General features: G+C 43.7%; 1 protein-coding gene across 1 annotated transcript; it reads right to left on the bottom strand.

Moving 5' to 3' along the window:
• Nucleotides 1-3,452: 3,452 nt before the first annotated feature.
• On the bottom strand, nt 3,453-5,055 carry LOC143597673 (HVA22-like protein a). Its single transcript, XM_077076108.1, has 5 exons — nt 4,988-5,055; nt 4,782-4,808; nt 4,567-4,689; nt 3,597-3,840; nt 3,453-3,523 (listed from the first exon to the last, which is right to left on the bottom strand). Exons 1-5 carry the CDS (start codon nt 5,053-5,055, stop codon nt 3,461-3,463), a joined length of 525 nt encoding a protein of 174 aa, XP_076932223.1. The 3' UTR covers nt 3,453-3,460.
• Nucleotides 5,056-20,718: the final 15,663 nt, after the last annotated feature.

Genomic DNA, 20,718 nt, shown 5'->3' with positions numbered 1-20,718 from the left:
CGCCAATATGAATAATGAGACTCCAAACTTTCATTATCATTGTCAAAGACTCGAAGGCAATCCAACTTTAATGCAAAAATAATTTAAGTTCCCTCTAGTGAACAATTTACTACTTTTATGCTAATCAAAATTTTACAAATTGTTTTGAAACGACAAAAATGAAAGCTAAGGCTAAACAGATTTACTTCTCTGCTCAAATGGGATTGCCTTTGACACTAAAGCTGAAAGTTAACAGCGATATTGATCACATTGCCGGTATGGAATAAAATATTTTCAATTGCATTTGATAACGCGTCGAATAATACATCGGCGGTTGATAAATTAAAATTAAAATATACGCCGATTTGCAATGGTGTATTTTTTCACCTAAGGTGTGTTGCACATATCATTAATTTAATCGTGCAAGACGGACTTGCTTCGGATGAGGTTACATCGGTTATAAACGATTTTAGAGTAATGCTACATGAAGTTTTTAAGAAAAGTAAAAAAAGACAAATGGATTATAGAAAATTTTGTAAAGATACGGTAAGAAAAGCTTTGGGAGCTAATTGGGATGTACCTCATCGATGGAATTCCACTTGCATAATGTTTCAAAGTGCTTTGAAACAAAGAGAAACTTTACAAATGTTTCATTCTAGTCTCGCCGAGAATGATTTGGCAATCCCCTTTTCAAATGAGAAATGGGAAATTATCAATGACTTATCGACTTTTCTTGAAGTTTTTAAAACATCAACTACGAAACTATCGGGAACGTATTATCCGACAAGTCCCTTGGTTCTTTCGGAGTTATTTTTAATCGTTAACAATCTTAAAGAATTTGAAAATAAAAGTCCAATGTTTTCAAACATCATATTACCAATGAAGTTTAAATTAAAAAATACTTTCTTGAATTGCCACCGATTTTTACTTGCGCCGCCGCTTTAAACCCAATGTTAAATGTTACGGGGGTTGAATGTGTGATAGACGAAATTTTTTCAGCCTTAGATATGCATGAAGTTGACCCAAACTTTTCAACAGAGGCACAAAATGATTTTAACTTGAATTTTAAATTTATGTATGACTTTTATATAAATAAATATGGGTCAAACATACACATGCCTACACCGGGGGGGTCGTCATCAAGTTCAAGTGCTACTAGAGTACGAGACCCCATGATTAGCCTTATGAACACCGTTCGCAACGTAACGGCTAAAAAACAAAGGGGTAACACCCCTTCAAGCGAACTAGAAAGGTATAGTGCATATGATTTCTCTACCGGTTTATCCGAAGAGGAATATGGCACTTTTGATGTTTTGGCTTGGTGGAAGGTAAAGGAAACCGAGTTTCCGATTCTTGCCACCATGGCCCGTGATTTACTAACCGCCCAAGCTTCTACGGTAGCTTCGGAATCTGCTTTTTCTCTTAGTTGCAGGGTAATATCGGTGAGAAGAACAAGACTGAATTCGGAGTCGGTGGAGATGTGCATTTGCTTGAAGGATCACTTGGACTCAATCGATCATGTTCAACACGTAACCACTCTGGAAGACGAAACACCACTTGATGTTCGAGTGCACGACGAACAAGAAGGCGTTTCTACAAGTAATTCTGATGAATAAGTCGCCACTCAATAATTACGACGAACAAGAAGGCTTTTCTAGAAATAATATGTCACAACTTTATATTTATAAGTTTAATGTTTTGTTAGTTTGTTTTTGAATATTTTAAAACATGTAACCTTTTTTTTTTTTGAACTTCTTAAAGTAAATAAAATGAATTTTATGTTAATTGTTTTTTTTATTTAACATGTTATACAAATAACCTTTTTTTTTTTGAACTTCTTAAAGTAAATAAAATGAATTTTATGTTAATTGTTTTTTTTATTTAACATGTTATACAAATACGAATCGTATAACACCGCTCTTGATTATAATTCAGCATTTGACTTGCGTAAGCCAAAAGACTATAATACATAGCAAACTCAACAAATGTAACACGATACAGATTTAAGTTCACCATTACACGATACACGATACAGACTAATCAATTCAAACACGCTGACACTCATAGCATTAAGTTCAATATGTTGTTTACCATTGCTCTGTGGGTGAACAACAAAAGTAGCATGAGCCTCTTCAGAAATCAGAAGAACACAAATCATCACCTACACAAGCAGCGGAAACGAAAAACGAAAAAAAAAATAATATTTTACACTGTAACCGGTTGGAACCGGTTACAGTGTAAGAACCGGTTTAGGAACCGGTTACAGTGTAAGAACCGGTTTAGGAACCGGTCAGAACCGGTTCCACCGGTTCCGGGTCCGAGGGTTGGGGAACCGGTTCGGTTCCCTAACCGGTTCGACCATGGAACCGGTTTAAACAGTGATGTTGACTAATGGAACCGGTTCTGAACCGGTTCCGGTTCCTTTGACCAACCCGATTTGATCACCTATACTACCATCCAACCCCAAAGAGATTAATTATATCAATAAGCACATTATGAAATTTATTCGTCAAAGAAACATGATCTTGTTGCTTGTTTTGATGTTGTGTTCAAATCAGTGTTGTACGTTAGACTTTTTGGAAGGTATAACAACGTTGTTGATCGTCGGTCGGTATAGCATAGGCTCGTCACATCGGAATGTTCAAGAAATAAATAAACAAGATTGTAGTTTTCTTTTTATAAATTACCGAGCAAAAGTTAATTCTAAGGTATAACAAGATTGTAGTTTTCTTTTTATAAAATACTTAAAAATCATTTGCATAGCAAAGTTTACACGCTTTAAATGCATAAATATCAAAATCATTCAATTATTCGTCAAGATAGTAAGTTATAAGCTATTGAACGACAATAAGCGGTACCGCCAATATGAATAATGAGACTCCAAACTTTCATTATCATTGTCAAAGACTCGAAGGCAATCCAACTTTAATGCAAAAATAATTTAAGTTCCCTCTAGTGAACAATTTACTACTTTTATGCTAATCAAAATTTTACAAATTGTTTTGAAACGACAAAAATGAAAGCTAAGGCTAAACAGATTTACTTCTCTGCTCAAATGGGATTGCCTTTGACACTAAAGCTGAAAGTTAACAGCGATATTGATCACATTGCCGGTATGGAATATGATTGTTAACCAACGGATTATATTTTGAACATGAAAAGTTCACCATCTTAAACATAACACCATTAAGTGAAATTAAAAACCAAAAACAAAATTTTCATATGAAAAACAGATTTAAACCTTAAAGTACACAAACCCGAGTAAGCAAGACGATGAACAGCCTCTGTGCACAACGACTAAGGACTTCAAAGAGGTAAAAAGTTGACATGTTATTCAGAAATATGTACGCAAACGCAACTGATTTACAGAAAGTAAACAAGACAAGCATATTTAAAATCTGAGAAAGCTACCATACGGTTAATAAGAGTTCCACCACAGCAAACACAAAAACAAGCCGCCCAATCCCTCGACAGAGAAACCTCAGTATCTGAAATCATCCTCTGAAAATATGCTGTTACCTCTATATCTCACTTCCCTATCAGACTGCACAAAACAAATAGATATTAAAACTAGATCTTACAATCGATTATAATAAAAAAAAGGTTAAGATGCATACACGTTGAATGATTTCTTGAAATGCATCCGGCCCGTGCTCCTGAATGTACTTCTCAGCAGCAGTTAAGATGTCATCTGGTTTGCTGAACACGTCTTTCTTTCTTGGAACATACCAAATGTTAATCGTTTGTTTTCCATTGTAAAACGGTCTAACATACTGCTCATAAACATATGCAGCGCCACTGAAGTATGGCATCACCAACCAGCAAGTTACAATCAGCTTTGCATACGGCCAGAATGGGATCCTGACAGGTTTTATAAACATAATCAAGAAGATGCAAATGAGCAATTGCACTATAAATAGGCCTAGAAAACGGGTAGGGCGGGTTTGGGTTACAGGTCAAAACGCGTCGATTCAAAAAAGGGTTGTTATTTTGGTTCGGGTCGGAACGGTTTTCGTGTTAGAACAGGATGGTTTAAACAACTGACACAAAATCATAACTAGAGGAAACTCAAATAATTTGACTAAAATTCCTTCAATTAAAGGATTTCAGAAGTCCTTCCAATAAGTTCAGGTCAGACCGGGTTCCGCGTCAGACAAATAACCAACGTCCCCGTGACGTGCGTTACATGGGACCAGATGGGCGTAACCCAGCCCCATTACAAGCTTAACCCAACACTCGATGTGTAACCGACTCTGCACGAGTAACCAGTGCCGGTTACGCGTGTTTAGGCGTCGGTTACATGCGTTTCAATGCCGGTTATGCACATTTTGGTGTTGGGTTATACGCGTACCAGCATCGGTTACACGTCCGATGCCGTGCCACCAGCGTACCAAGGCCGGGTTGCCTGTCCCATATTAACCCATTCTGACTCGTTCGAAAAATAAGACCAACCCATTCCGACCCGTTTGAAAATAACACCAACCCATTCTAACCCGTGTTTCAGCAGAAATGGTTGTCTGAATCAACCCACTCTAACCCGTTCCTATAAAAAACAAGCACCCATAACTATAAAGCATGCAACTTTACCATTCAATAAGCTTAGCAAACGTTAACTCGAACAGAGTGAACATAGAATACAAAACCCAATACGTCAGCCATTGCTGATCATCCACTGGGGATTTAGTCTCAATCGCCCTGATCGAAGCATACCTGTTGCACATCAACATAACCTTATATCAACATTTACTAATTATTTTACACAATAACACAAAACCCACAAATCTATTCACAATAACACTTACAAAGGATAAGCCAAACTAACCACTGGCCTGCAACACAAAACACACAATTAAACCAAATCAGATTCCTCACAAAACCCCTAAAAAATTAAACATTAACTCACTAAAAATCAAAATCATAATATGGGTTTATGTTCAATTAACAGGATATGAACAGGAAAAATGCTAATTTAAAGTATGAATTTGGGTTTGAAGAATGAAGAAATTACCCAGCAAGAATGTCGAAGTTTTGAGCGATTAGTTTAAGCAAATTTACAGCTCCAGATCCAGATCCCATGTCCGATTAATAAAGAAAACCAACCTGCAAGTAATCAAATTGTTTGAACAAATCTGGAGAGTGAAGACGACGACGATGTGAGAGAAAGAGGGTTAGGTGGTGAGCGTGGGAAGTGTCATTGAAGCAGCCGAAAAAGGAAGTGAACAACTTGTACGGTAGAAGTTCGTGTTTCACGCGGCCATTAAGTTCGTGCATCAACCGTTTATACTGATTTTGACGTTTCACTCACCCAAAAGCATTATCAACAAAATAACTCCCTTAACTCCGGTTTCAAATATGAGATTTCAATAATCCCAAGCCTTTTAGACTAGAGGTTGGAAAAAATCCAGTTAACCGAACCGACCTGACAATCTAATAGAAACTATTGGAGCTGATTGAAACTGTAGGTTCAAAACCGGTTTATAATCTCTCTACTGAAACTGGTTAACAGAACCGAGACCGAAAAACACGGTCAAAAACTGACCAAAACCGATTAAGAAACTAGTTTCAACCCGAACCGAAACCGATCAAAACCTGGTCAAGAAACTGACTTTAATCTGAGCAGAAACCGATCATTAACTGACTTTGACTTGTATTGATTAACCTGAATCAATTTAAAGTTTCAAACCGATTTGCGCTCTATTTTAGACCAGAAGGTCAATGGCTATTAACTTTTGTTAGTAAATTACTAAAATCAAACATCATTAAATATTGTTGTCATTATTTTTGTTATTATATCTAGTTAAACAAAAAATTCTTATGTACCGGTAAGTGCTTAATCAAAAAAAGGTTTGAATGATTAAGAGACCATGAGATAGTAAATGCAGAGTACGTCAATGGGATGGTGATTGGTGGAGGAGGTGGTGGTAGGCCGAGGAGGTGGTGCGTGACTGACAAACTGAGTGTTATGAATACATGTGAAGATACAAAGAGGTAAAACTTTCATTCAACGTTAATTTCAAGTTTAATGGTAAGAAGTTTGCTAATTGATTCAGACGTGTCATTTTAATGAACCAAGCACACTTAATGCTGACTCATTCAGATGCAGTCTCTTAATGAAATAATTAAAAGGGTATCAAACAGGCTCTTATAATTTGTATCCAATAGACGCACTGAACCTATTGTAAAAATCTAACGGCTTTCAAAAATTCTAAAACTGGATTTTCAAGTTTTGGTTTGATATATGCCAAACTTGACACAAACCAACAAATGCACACCCTTGGTGAAGATCATGGGATTGATGGATTGTGGCGCATCTGAACATGCTCTCTATTAATGTTAACAAAGGCGATAATATTCAAGAACCACATGTCGTGATCATATGTGACATGACGTCCAAAAATCGAGGGTGTTCACCAAGGTCTTTTTTGGCTTCCTTGCAAGAAAGGCATTGATAGAACTAGTTGTAACTATCAGCCTATTGTCAACATGAATGAGTTAATTCATTATAACAATTTCTGATGAGAAAATATGTATTTTGACGATAGCTTTAAAGTTGAGTCTTATAAATCTTTACTATATATAATGTAATAGTGATGGGTTAAAGCAAAAGTGTTAATTTTAATAGTTTACTATTTATAAAACATATTAAAGAGGGACAAAAGTGTCATTCTGACATTAATATCATGTGTACATCTTTACATTTTACATAAAATAGTTACAACTTTTACTCTTTAACTTTAGTTATGTTTTGTAAATTTTAAAATTTTTTATATTATTACCTCCTCATCTTTAATACTCAGTTTGATAACTTTATTTAAAACAAGTTTTCTTTCTATATTTTTTAATATATTATGATAAAAAACAAACTTACCGTTGTGACGTAGATGTTATTGTCGATGTTTTGATGTAAAGTTTGCTCAATACCTACTTATCAATTATAATTTACAAGTCTACTATGAATCAATGTACAAGTTGTTAATGCATACGTATCACACTTAATGTGTAAGCCATAAAGAAGCATGTTTCCTCCAATAGCAGTTAGGCTTCATCGGTTTTCCTCAAATCACCCTTCTATAACCATATAATCATAACCTTTAATGATCATTCTAATGCTTGTAACTAGATTTAATTATGTATTTATATGATAAGATAGAAACTATGTGTCTGCCACAACATCTTGCATTACTACTAGTTTATAATGATTATGATGTATCACATCAAGATAAAGAGGCTATAGATGATAGATCACGATAGCATGGTGAAGAGTCATGAAATAGAGAAAGCACATAATGTGGAGAATAATGAATAGAAAGAAATTAATAACATCAATTGTGGTCCTATGGTAGGGTATATTGAAAAATCAATAAAATTGATTATTGGTGAAAATGTGAGATCAAAATGTATCGATAGAAAACTAGTCAAGAAGCAAAATAACTCTTCCATCAAAACTTTCTACTAGGAGAACTTGATGACGAGTCTTTTCAAGTGATAGAAAATGATTTGTGACAAATAATCTAATTAGTGGAATCATAAATGAATTTAGAAGATTTCTTTGGACCTTCATTTAATAAGAATATCGTAAGTTGTTAGTAACTCATAAAACTTTTTATCATCACATTAACTATCCTAGTAAAACGAAACTTCATGTACACGCCACATTTAAGAATACATTAATTTTCTTTTTAATAGTACTTCTCCCTTGTTTTCTATTTTCGTTTCTGCCATGACATATTGCAATTTTGTTCTACGTCTAAGAGTAACTTTCTAAATTTGAAGGAAATCACTACATGATTGCTGCATATAGGCATTTGATGGGGGATCAGGAGCAAGTTACATGTTAATATTTGGCTAAAGCCATTTGGAAAATTGTTTGAAAATGCACCTCAACCAAGCTTTTTAAATAAACTACTTTACATTTCAACATAAGTAGCGCAAAACATGATTAATCAATTTGCTCGTGGCCTAGAAAAATATTCGTTTAGTGGTTTTATATATGTTCATCGCATATTGATAATAATAATTGAAGAGGTATGTACCCGCCTCAACACCGAGCAAGGCGGGTCAACCCACAAGATAAAGACATTATGAAGGCACAAAGCCAAAACCTATGCGCATGGCGCATACAAAACATGCTCAGGCATCATATGCCCAGGCACACATATGCTCGCGCATCACATATGCGCGCGGCGCATCAGCGCGCGGCGCATATCACATGCTCGTGCATATCACATCTGCCCAGGCACACATATGCTCGCGCATCACATATGCGCGCAGCGCATCAGCGCGCGGCGCATATCACATGCTCGTGCATATCACATCTGCGCATGAAATATCTGCGCGTGAGAATAAAGAGAAGACCTCGCGCATCCTCAGGATGGGCGCATATCACACGTGCACATAATCAACCTCGTCCTTATCCAAATCAGGATTAGGGCAACCTTGATTGTGCACGTCAGACAACCTTCCAGAAGGCATCTTTTTAAGGAGTAAGAATATGCTGATGTTGACAGCTGCCAAATGAAAGGTCGACAACTCAGCATGACACATGTGTTACCACATGATTACAACCAACGAGAAAGCGCCAGGTGTCCCAGAGGACACGTGGCGCAGTGCGATTGGAGGAGGCCAACGAGGTTGAGCCCAATCAGTGGAAACCCTAGCATTATAAATACAGCATCAACTCCACTTTGATGACACATTCCTACTCAATCATTGGCAGTTACAGGCAGTGATATCACATTCAATCATATTGAATTACATTCACTCACAGTCAGTTACATACAAACACACAGTCTCACAATCAAAGAGTATTCAGCTATTAAGCAATACTCTTGAGATTCCCTTACACACACATTATTATCTTCTCCACCATATACTGATTCTCACGCCGGAGGGTTACCCCAAAGAGGACCCCTCTGTCCCTTTCTGAGGGGTAAGTAACGGCGCTGTTCATTTTGTAGGTGGAAGAACACGGATCCAGAAGAACCATCGGTGAAATAGTATAATCACACCCGAGGAAAGTAGATCTGCTACCAGTGAGTAGATCCACGTTTCTTCATTGGCGCCATCCGCTATTACATCGGCAATCAGATCTCATCAGATCTACATAAAAAAAAAATCAATCACCATGGTTTCTGGCGTTCGTAACGTTGATCAAGCTCTGGAGGATATTGAACGTGAGGGTGTTAACGACGGACAGCAGGTTCTGAGGGTTCCGCGTGATTCTACGCGTACCACCAGCAACCGTCCCTTCGTCACAACCCCTCACGGCCAGACTGAAACTCCTCCAGACGATCTCATGTTACAAAATATGGCCGGCGCGAAACTGAAAGGACCAATGGGTCCAGAAGAAGAAACAAATGATCCGAATGAATGGCTCATAAACGAGCAGCGGCGTCTGATGGAAAAGTACAATGAAATGGTCAAACAGAAGAAGCTAGCCGACCAAACACAAAGGCAAGCGTTTGATAAGCAGACTACAAAAAGGCCGCGCGCGCCGGAAGAAGGACATTCTATTCACACTGCACACACTGAGTTCAGTGATGAAGAAGTGCATAGCATTAGGAAGACGCAGGATACTCATGCAGGAGGCTCACAGCTCCGCGCGCCTGTGAACATGGCGCCTGGAGCCAGAGCCGATCTGGATCTGCACATGCCGTACAGCCCACCAGTCAGAGGGCAAGTGGACGTAACCACACCCTACAGACCAGCCATCTTGGTAAAACACTCAAAGTTCACTGCGCGCATCGCGCAGGCTCCCATCCAGCACAAGACCAAGATGCCAAGTGGTTTGGGTAAGTATGATGGCACGACAGATCCAGACGATTTCTTGCAAGGTTTTTACAACACGGGAAACCTGGAGAGCTGGACGATGCCAACATGGTGTCATATGTTTGCTCGCTGCCTAACGGGCGCGGCGCGAGTATGGTTCGAGAGCTTGCCGACTGGGCAAATTGATGGGTTCGAGGAACTATTAGAAAAGTTCCAAGCCCACTTCGTACAGCAGCGCAGGCACACGCGCGATCCTGATGACATCATGCACTGCGTACGCAGGAATGATGAGACGATTGAAGATTACATCACTCGGTTCAATCAGGAGTCTCTGGCAATCGGAGGTATAACCGAGCAACTCCTGCGCGTGGCCTTTATACAAGGCGCGCGCAGTGATCAATTGCGACGAGCTCTCGTAAGCAAAGATGGCATGCCCACCACGTGGGCCAAGTTAATGGAGGCATCGCGAGTTTTCGCGAGAAATGAAAAACAGATTGCCCAAGATAGGGCAAGAGAAAGAGCGCATCAGGCTGAATCACCGCGCAGCAAAGAGAAGAGGGCCAAACAGAACTCTGTATGGTCCAGGTTGCAGCCAACAAGTTTTTCTTCCGCAGAAAAGCAAGCGCAACCAAGCTCACCCCAGCCCCAAAAAGATGTTCGTAATCGCGGGGAGGGTGACAAGAGGGAGGGCGGCAGAGATCCCAGCAGACATCTGCCAAGAATATGGACTCCCCTCACTAAAACACCTTCACAGGTGTTAAGTACTGAGAATGTTCAATTCAAGCCCCCCAAGCAACTACACTACAAGGGACCGCAAAACAGTGGCAAATATTGTGAATTTCACAGGTCCCCGGGCCACAACACCGACGCATGCCATCATTTAAAGGATGCGATCGAGAAGGATGTAAAATCAGGCAGGCTGGCTCACTTGGTGAAAAACCAAAGAATAGAAGATGAGCAACCGGAAGGAGCCTCTGCCAGCAAGAAATACAAAAGAATCTGTGTGGCTGAGGGGGGACGACAAGGGCAGACGTTAAAAAAGAGAAGCGCGCAAATCCACGGAGATTGGCGCGAGCAGCAAGTCATCTTCCCAAGAATCAGGGGAGGCCCTTCAATAAGCAGTCCTCTCGTCATCACCACACACATTGCTCATTACGAAGTGTCAAAGGTCCTTGTGGACACTGGAAGCGAATCTGACATTATGTATGAGCAATGTTTCAGAAAGTTAGACCCGGCAGACCAAGCGCGGCTCGAAATTGTGAACGCACCAATCTGTGGTGTTTCAAATGAAATCATCCATCCCCTAGGCCAGATTCAGTTTGAACTAACTATGGGGGATGATGAGCACAAGCGAGCCGAAGTTGTCAACTTCTTGGTCTTGCCCACCACGTCATGCCACAATATGATCCTGGGTAGGGGAACGATTGCCCAATTTAATGCTGTACCGTCGCCAGCGCACGGCGCATTGGGGTTCCCTACACCAACAGGCGTAACATTTGTTTACCGCGATCATTTGTGCGCAGTGACAAGTACGCCGCGGGAAGGGAGAATGAAACTTCCAATGGCGGACAATGCGCCAGAGAAGTGGATTTTAAATCCAAAATTCCCAGAGCAAACGGTCACAATTGGCGCTACCATTTCAGACGAAACGAGATTGAGAATGAAAAGGTTGCTCACAAAATACACGTCGGTTTTCGCGTGGCAACACTCCGATATGACGGGGGTCCCGCGAGACTTGGCGCAACATTCTCTTAACACGTTCAAGTCGGTGGAGCCAATTGCTCAGAAAAAGAGAATCATGGGGGATGAAAAGGCAAAGGCCATGAATGAGCAAGTGGAGGACCTGTTGCGCGCAAACATCATCCGCCCGATCCGATACCAGACGTGGGTAGCCAATCCTGTGATGGTAAAGAAAAGCAACGGGTCATGGAGGATGTGTATTGACTTCAAGGACCTCAACAAAGCATGTCCGAAAGACTGTTACCCCCTCCAAAACATCGACGCAAAGGTGGACTCCGTGGCGCCATTCAAGCTCAAATGTTTCCTGGATGCATACAAAGGCTATCACCAGATTCAAATGGCACCACAGGACGAAGACAAGACTGCCTTCAGAACCGACAAGGGTGTTTTTTGTTACACAAAAATGCCCTTTGGTTTAAAGAATGCGGGCGCCACCTATCAGAGACTTATGGATTCGGTTTTCAGTGAACAAATCGGAAGAAATCTAGAAGTCTACGTTGATGATTTGGTGATCAAGAGCAGGGAGGAGAGACAAATGCTCAAAGACATCGAGGAAACTCTTCAGCGCCTAACGGAAGTTAACATGAAGCTCAACCCGAGCAAATGTACTTTCGGCGCGGAAGAGGGGAAATTTCTTGGTGTAATGGTCACTAAGGATGGTTTCAAGGTGAACCCTGAAAAGGTGGAAGCCATCCTTGACATGCCTTCACCATCCACCATGAAAGAGGTTCAGAAGCTGAATGGTAGATTGGTGTCAATCAACAGGTTCCTAGCGAACCACGCCAGCAAATCTACTCCATTCGTTAACACTTTGAGGAACTGCTTGAAGAAGAGCCAATTCAAGTGGACGCCTGAGGCTGAGCAAGCTTTCAGTGAGATAAAAGAATGTCTCATAAAGCTGCTCGCGCTCACAGCTCCACTTCCTGGCGAAACCCTTACATTGTACTTGTCAGCTGGAGACCGCGCCATCGGCGCAGTATTATTGTTGGATCGCAAGGGGATCCAAACGCCAATATACTATGTGAGTCGGGTGCTGACAGACCCTGAGACGCGCTATTCCATCATGGAAAAGTTAGTTTTGTCACTAACACACGCGTCGCGCAAGCTTCACAGATACTTCAATGGTCATCCGATTGAAGTTCTGACAGGTTATAACATCCAGCAAGTCTTGCGACGCCCCGCGCTCTCTGGAAGGCTGACAAAGTGGGCGCTGGAATTGGGTGAACACACGATCACTTATAAGCCACGTCCAGCAATAAAAGGTCAAGTTTTAGCGGATTTCATCACGGAAATCCCAGAGGGAAAGATCGAAGAAGCTCAGCGCGAGGTAGACCCTCCGCGAGCAAATGATGAAGAAGATGCTTGGAGGTTATTCACTGATGGGGCCTCCAACAACGAAGGGTCCGGCGCAGGCCTCAAACTGGTGGACCCTGATAATCATGAATATACTTATGCTATTAGGTTGGACTTCAAGAGTACCAACAATGAGGCTGAGTATGAAGCCCTGCTGGCTGGTCTGCGCATTGCGCGCAAGTTTGGGGTTAAAAGGCTAGAGGCCCATGTTGATTCTTACTTGGTAGCTGCTCAAGTCAACGGCCTTTATGACGCCAAGGAGAACACAATGCCTCTATATCTAGAGCAGGCAAAAAAGCTCGTTGAGCAGTTTGACTTCTTCAGAATCATACACATCTCGCACAGCGAAAACAAGTCCGCTGACGCGTTGAGTAAAATGGCGTCAACTAATTTTGATCACTTTGGCAAAGATGTCAGGGTGGAAGTAATGAGCAGCCCGTCAGTGCAAACGCAATCGGTCCTTGTAATTCATACAACCCCTTCATCCTGGATAACTCCAATAATGGAATTCCTGAAGGAGGGGAAGTTACCGGACGATCGCGCGCAGGCGAGGAAGATAAGACACAAGGCGCAGAACTATGAACTACTTGAGGGTACATTATATCGACGCTCTTATCTTGGACCGCTCATGAAATGCCTGGATGCAGAAGAAGCAAGCTATGTGATTAGGGAGATTCACGAAGGAATCTGCGGAATACACGCTGGCCCACGCATGGTGGTTGCCAAGGCAATGAGCGCAGGCTACTATTGGCCAGGCATGTACTTGGATGCGCTAAAAGAAATCCAAAAATGCAAGGCATGTCAGAGCCACGCGCCAAACACCATGCGGCCAAAGAACAACTTGATTCCAGTGACCTCCGCATGGCCTTTCCACAAATGGGCCATTGATATTGTGGGGCCCCTGCCGCAAGCGCAAGGGCGAGTGAAATTTTTGGTAGTGGCGATAGACTATTTCACAAAATGGGTTGAGGCCAAGCCACTAGCAAAAATCACAGCTGAGGCGATGAAGCAATTTATCTGGAGCCACATCATTTGCCGTTTTGGCCTTCCTATGGAAATTGTGAGCGACAATGGTAAACAATTCACTGACAGGAAGATATCCAGCTGGCTCAAAGAATTGCACATCAACCAAATCTTCACTTCGGTCTACCACCCTCAAGGGAATGGCCAAGTGAAGCGCGCGAATCAAAGTTTGTTAAATGGGCTGAAGAAAAGGTTGGAGGGGGAATCCAATTCTTGGGTCGAGGAGTTACCTAATGTCCTGTGGGCGCACAGGACATTAAGCAAAACTAGCAATGGCGAATCCCCGTTCAGCCTAACCTATGGGACAGAGGCTATGATCCCAGCAGAAATTGGATGCCCATCCCATAGGGTACTCATGATGAGCAAGACTGATAACGAGCGCGAAAGAAGATTGGACCTCAACTTGCTTGAAGGACGCAGAGAAGCGGCTATCATCAATGAAGCCAAATACAAGAAAAAGCTGAAAAAATATTATAATCAGCGCATTAAAGAATGCCACTTCAAGAAAAATGATTTTGTCCTTCGAAACAATGAAGCTAGCCGCGCGATAGCCCCAGGAAAAATGTCCCCCAATTGGGAGGGACCTTATCAAATTTCAGAAGATTTGGGTAAAGGCGCGTACACTTTAAAAGATTTGAATGGAAAAAAGATACCGCGCGCGTGGAACGCGGCACAGCTTAGAAAATGCTTCATGTAAAAGTTCAAATATGTAATCAAGGCTTTTAAGTCATCATGAATGATGATTCGCGCTATCTTTCAATATTTGTTCTATTACCTTTGCATACATGTTTCACACTTCCCTTATTAATTTGGAGCAATATGACAACACTATATTGACTTCAAAACCAAATAAAACGAAGTAAAACATACATGCGCGAGCCTTAGCTCAAACGCGTTAACGAGTCTTAACTCTAAAACGTCAGGGCCTTAGCCAAAACCTACGAGCCTTAGCTCAAACACGTTAATGAGTCTTAACTCTAAAAACGTCAGGGCCTTAGCTCAAAACAAAGAGCCTTAGCTCAAAACACTCACAAACATCCATCTTACATCCCGCGCAGCCTGACCATAAAAATCCTTAAACACAACTAGGGCAAAGTACATGCCAAATCATAGTTGTTAAGGTCTCAGGTCGAGGTCGCGCGCGGAATCATAGTCGATATCTGAGTAACACTCGCTGACATGTAATGGCTAAAACTCATACTTCCATGTAAAAACAGCGCGACAACGACGCGCGAAAAAGGAATTGTGAAAAGTTATCGCGCATGTCAGCATAAACAAGATACTGCGAAACCACTTACAAAATAGAACAAAGGTTAAGTGAATAATTTCCTTACAACCTTGTTCTTATTTTAACGTGCAAGCATATCTTATATCTATACAAGCAAACATGAAGAGATGAATGGAAATGCGCAAGATGTGAAAAAAGGGAAAACAAGTTTCATTCCATAGCATTGAAATTTACAAGTATGATGAGTTACAAATTACAAGTATAAATAAAAAAATATAAAATTTGATGAAGGGCTTCTCAAGTCTCCACGTCGACGTCAGCCGCTTCATCACCCTCATCATCTCCCTCAGCATCTGGCGCGGCCTGCTCCTCATCTCCGAACTGACCATAGTCAAGTTCTTCCTCCTCATTGGAGTCTTCTATCACGACGGTGTCAGGAGCAGATTCTTTCGCAGCGCCAGAGCCGCTGGCAGGGGCAACATCCCCCGCGCTACCATCATCGCTACCAACCCTCTCGCATTCATCGAGCAACTTCTTTAGCGCGCCGAGGTCGGGCTGGTCAGCAAGCGCAGCTATCTGCAAATCATTAGGAAAATATTGAGTACAAAACACTTGGAAAATTAGTCAAGTAAAACTCATTAAGGTCAAGGTACCTGCATAAGGATGGGGATGGGAGTATTCATATACTTCTCCCCCACCGCGGCCATGTCCGCGCAGGCCGCGTCGCTCTTGTAAGGGTACTCGGATGGGTTCTTCTTCAACATGCCGTATTCATACCCATCCGTAAACCCTTCAGCTCGACCCACCAAGCGCGCGGCAGCATTGCAGTCCATCACAAGGGCCTGAAACTCGGCGGAATATTTCATCGCCAAAGCGCAACGAGTCATGCCCTGTGACACCAGCCATTGGCGATCCTGCGCGAGGCCAGCAACAGACGTCTCGAGGGCAGGAACCTGGGAGTTTAATAACTCAACAGTTTCCTTGGTCTTTTTTAGCTCCTCTTTATCAGACGCTGCTGCCGCCAAAATTTTTTCTTTCTCCGCCTGCGCAGCATCAAGTGCTTCCTGGCTGGACGCTGCCGTCGCCAAGGCCTCATCTCTATCGGCCTGCGCGGCCGCCAACTCCTTCTTCAGGCGCGCAACCTCGCTCTCCAGTGATGATTTCTCAGTGATACTCTGGACGATAGCTTGGTCACGCGCCTCAGCCTGCTGTTCCAAGACACGCACTCTCCGCGCGTACTTGGCAACTTCGGCTTCCGCCGCCTGCTGCTTCTCCCGCGCAGCTTGAAGCTCATGCCCGCGCTTAATAAAGGCGGTGTTGGCACTTGCTCGGTTTTCGCTGAGCTCTGCCTGGAGTTTCTCAGCTCGCGCGCGAGCATCAGAAAGGTTCCAGGCGGCCACCTTAGCCTCTCGCTGGGCTTCCACAAGAGCATCGCGTACTTTAATATAATCACGACGAAGCTCCTGGGAGGCAGCAAAGAAAGCCGACCCGGCGAAAATATGGTCATTCTGCAAGTCCGCGCGGGTGCGCTCCTCCTGATACCTCCTTTCAGTAGGAGGCACGGCATGAGCCCAGAAGTCCTCGCATACGCCCATGGATTGGAAGGAACTGTCTTCATTAATATTCCATCTCGGGCGGTAAACGTGGTCACCTTCCTGCAAAACACAAGAAATGTTCTAAGTCATAAAACATACTTATATGGAGGTACGCGCAGCGGAGCAACAAATTAAAACATACCTGCGGGGATGAAGCAGAAAAGTCAGCGCCAGCCCCACCAGAAGTCTGCGCTGCGAACTCTTGTGGCATCGCAGGGCTGGCGCGGTCTCCCAAGGAGTCTTCAGCTTGAGCCCACTCATCCTCCTCATCTTCTTCAATAGGCCTCTTCTCCTGCGACCTGGAGGGCTCCAAACCAGTCTCGCGGGGAGGGCTGCGTGTAGGAGGAGGCAAGGGAGGTCTCGACGCCGCCAATTCAGCGCGCAATACGGTTTCCTGCTCCTTGGTAATCCCAATAAGGGGAGACTCAGCACTAGCAGGAGCAGGAGCAGAACCAGCGGCGCCGGCAACGGCGCCAGGAGTGTCACCAGCAACTTGTGCGCCAGCTACAACTCCTATGAACAAATCAACAAGGAAAAATGGTTTATGACTGAATCTAAAAGAAAAATTCAGAAGACAAATGTGCAAAACATACCTTGGCGCAATTCTGTTCGCGCGGCGAACATCGCCATGAAGTTCATTCTACCCTTTTCAGAGGGTAGAACAGGGGACTCCGAAGCAGCCCCCGGCGCAGCCTCAGCACCTTGTGGCGCCTGCGGCTGATCTGCGACCGTCGCCGGTCCTGCAAACATTCAAAGGAGCAAAGGTTTAATAACAATTCAATCAGATGAAGATAAGCAAAGTATACCTGTTGCAGGCGCGGCACTGCTTCTCTCTTCAGCCGCGCGAACGGAGGAGGTGACGCCACCATACCTCAAGTGGACAGGAGGTCTACCCACTCTCACAGGCAGGGAAGCTAAAGAAACCTTGGTGGTAAACACCTGGGTTTCCTTAGGTCCCTTCGTTTGAGCATGGGGATGAGCGACAGGGGTGTCATCTTTCTTCTGTTTCTTACTGGCCCCTGCGCCAGATTTCCCCTTAGCTTTGCGTTTTAGTAGGGGCGCCTCCTCTTCCTCCTCCTCCTCCTCCGCGAGCTCCAGCTCGTAGTTTTCGAGCGCATCTGCAAATACAAGCAACACAACTGTTAATAAACTTTGGTATTCTAAAGGAATAAGCATAAGTGCGAAGGCTTACCAGGCGCGTCACTATCAAAGTCAAATTCCAGATCCACTGGGATGAACATGTCATCGAAGCGATCTGGGAAACCAACCTCCCCAGCGCCAAGTGCGACGGAGCCACCCTCCACTTGATCATCATAAGCGGCGTGGATATAATCCTTGGTGACTGCGCAAAAACAAGTCAAGTGATATCAGCAAAAGAATTATGTTCGCGCAGAAAAAGAAATAAAGCAATGAAATAAACTTACACAACCCGTCGACTTGGATAACGGGCTCAAGCGCGCTGTCAGCCCACAGCTTACTCATGCCGACCCCCACCAGCGCCTCCTCGCGAATTTTCTTGGCGGGGGATGATTCGGCGGTCAGTTTCTTAACCCAGGCGCCGGTTGGGTTCTTAATAACATCCGCATCCGCGGGCGCAGAATCGATCGCGCGCATAGTCATGCGGATGGGGATTACACCAGCCCTGATGTAGAAGAACCTCTCAGACCAGTCATGAAGGCTCTTGAATGACACGGTGCTGCACTTAACCTTCTGACTGCGAGGAATAAAGGAGATCCAAGAATCTTGGATCTTGGGCTTGTAAAAAAATTGAAAGCGCCGAGGGGTGGGCTCCTCGCGCTGTGATTTGCACATGAACTCGAAATGAGTCATGCGCACAAGTCCAAACGGATGGACTTGGGATATATGAATCCCGAAAAAACGTAACACCGGGCCTACAAACCTTGTCATCGGAAGACGAAGGTTGCAGTGGGTGAAAAAATGGGTGTACAACGAAATATAGCCGGCAGGCGGGTCCGCCGCCGTTTGCCCGGCCCCAGGCAACATGCAGCCAAACAGGGTGGGAAAACCCTGAGAGGCGATGAGGCTGTCGAGATCGGCCTGCCTCAATTTGCAGGGGATTTCATTCCACCTTTTGGTGGCCTTGGTCCTCCCTACTTCCTCCGATGTGGTCTCAACAACCCTCTTCCCCTTCCCCTTTTGCTTCAATGTCGACATCACCACAGATTTCACACGGCGTCTTCGAGAGGCAATAGAGGTGATTGAGGGGCTAGACGAGTCTGAACTATCAGACATACAACTGCAGCAGCAAATAATAGAAGTTTTGAAACGATGAAAACACTCAATTCAGAATATGAAAGGCAGAAACTCGAAAATTAGCAACAATGAAGATGAAGATAAAAAATTTCCTAAGGGCCTGCTTTTATAGGCCCAGGAGAGAGAAATGTGGCAACTGATCGGATTTCACGCGCCCCCACTCGCAGGTGCAAGCCAACGAGGGCGCGGCACGTGTCCCTAACACTGTTGAGGGGACATAAAAATGTAACCGACCTGCCACGGAGCAGAAACGCGCCCCCACTCGCAGGTGCAAACCAATGCGAGCGCGACACGTGTTCCAGACAGCTGTGCGAGGGGACATGAAAGGCAACTGTAGCACCTCGAGCACACGAAACGTCTGACACGTTTACGGCGCACGTCACCACCAACCAACCACGTGTTTGGACCCTTCGTTTCAACCAAATGGATAGAACTTCGCGCAACCATGGAAAAAACCAGGAAAACGACAAAACCCCATTAAAAGACCAAAATCAGTAAGTCTAATATCTATCTTACCGCGCTCGCGCGAGATAAGACACACATTAGACTGGGGGGGCTTGAAGAGGTATGTACCCGCCTCAACACCGAGCAAGGCGGGTCAACCCACAAGATAAAGACATTATGAAGGCACAAAGCCAAAACCTATGCGCATGGCGCATACAAAACATGCTCAGGCATCATATGCCCAGGCACACATATGCTCGCGCATCACATATGCGCGCGACGCATCAGCGCGCGGTGCATATCACATGCTCGTGCATATCACATCTGCCCAGGCACACATATGCTCGCGCATCACATATGCGCGCAGCGCATCAGCGCGCGGCGCATATCACATGCTCGTGCATATCACATCTGCGCATGAAATATCTGCGCGTGAGAATAAAGAGAAGACCTCGCGCATCCTCAGGATGGGCGCATATCACACGTGCACATAATCAACCTCGTCCTTATCCAAATCAGGATTAGGGCAACCTTGATTGTGCACGTCAGACAACCTTCCAGAAGGCATCTTTTTAAGGAGTAAGAATATGCTAATGTTGACAGCTGCCAAATGAAAGGTCGACAACTCAGCATGACACATGTGTTACCACATGATTACAACCAACGAGAAAGCGCCAGGTGTCCCAGAGGACACGTGGCGCAGTGCGATTGGAGGAGGCCAACGAGGTTGAGCCCAATCAGTGGAAACCCTAGCATTATAAATACAGCATCAACTCCACTTTGATGACACATTCATACTCAATCATTGGCAGTTACAGGCAGTGATATCACATTCAATCATATTGAATTACATTCACTCACAGTCAGTTACATACAAACACACAGTCTCACAATCAAAGAGTATTCAGCTATTAAGCAATACTCTTGAGATTCCCTTACACACACATTATTATCTTCTCCACCATATACTGATTCTCACGCCGGAGGGTTACCCCAAAGAGGACCCCTCTGTCCCTTTCTGAGGGGTAAGTAACGGCGCTGTTCATTTTGTAGGTGGAAGAACACGGATCCAGAAGAACCATCGGTGAAATAGTATAATCACACCCGAGGAAAGTAGATCTGCTACCAGTGAGTAGATCCACGTTTCTTCAATAATAAATTCTCGAGACTATTCACTGAAACGTAAGAATCAACAAACGTTCTCATTCCTCAAACATGTTAATCGTACCCTTTCACTTGTTCCCTAAAAATTGATTGTCCTTGAACTACATATTGGGATATGGTCATCACATGCTCCCATCATGGTCGCCTTTC

The sequence above is a fragment of the Bidens hawaiensis genome, unplaced genomic scaffold (assembly GCF_021521415.1).
Source record: "Bidens hawaiensis isolate Kalapana, Puna unplaced genomic scaffold, B.hawaiensis_p1.1 tig00048839_1, whole genome shotgun sequence".
Lineage (NCBI taxonomy): Eukaryota > Viridiplantae > Streptophyta > Magnoliopsida > Asterales > Asteraceae > Bidens > Bidens hawaiensis.
This window is presented reverse-complemented; position numbering and strand designations above follow the sequence as displayed.

What these genes read in the sequence shown, in the direction of transcription:
- LOC143597673 (XM_077076108.1), bottom strand. Translation starts at nt 5,055, where the DNA reads ATGGGATCTGGATCTGGAGCTGTAAATTTGCTTAAACTAATCGCTCAA. An exon ending in TTTGCTAAGCTTATTGAATG is followed by an intron (nt 3,841 to 4,566) that starts GTAAAGTTGCAT and finishes AAAACCTGTCAG; the next exon opens with GATCCCATTCTGGCCGTATG. An exon ending in TTCAAGAAATCATTCAACGT is followed by an intron (nt 3,524 to 3,596) that starts GTATGCATCTTA and finishes TGTTTTGTGCAG; the next exon opens with TCTGATAGGGAAGTGAGATA.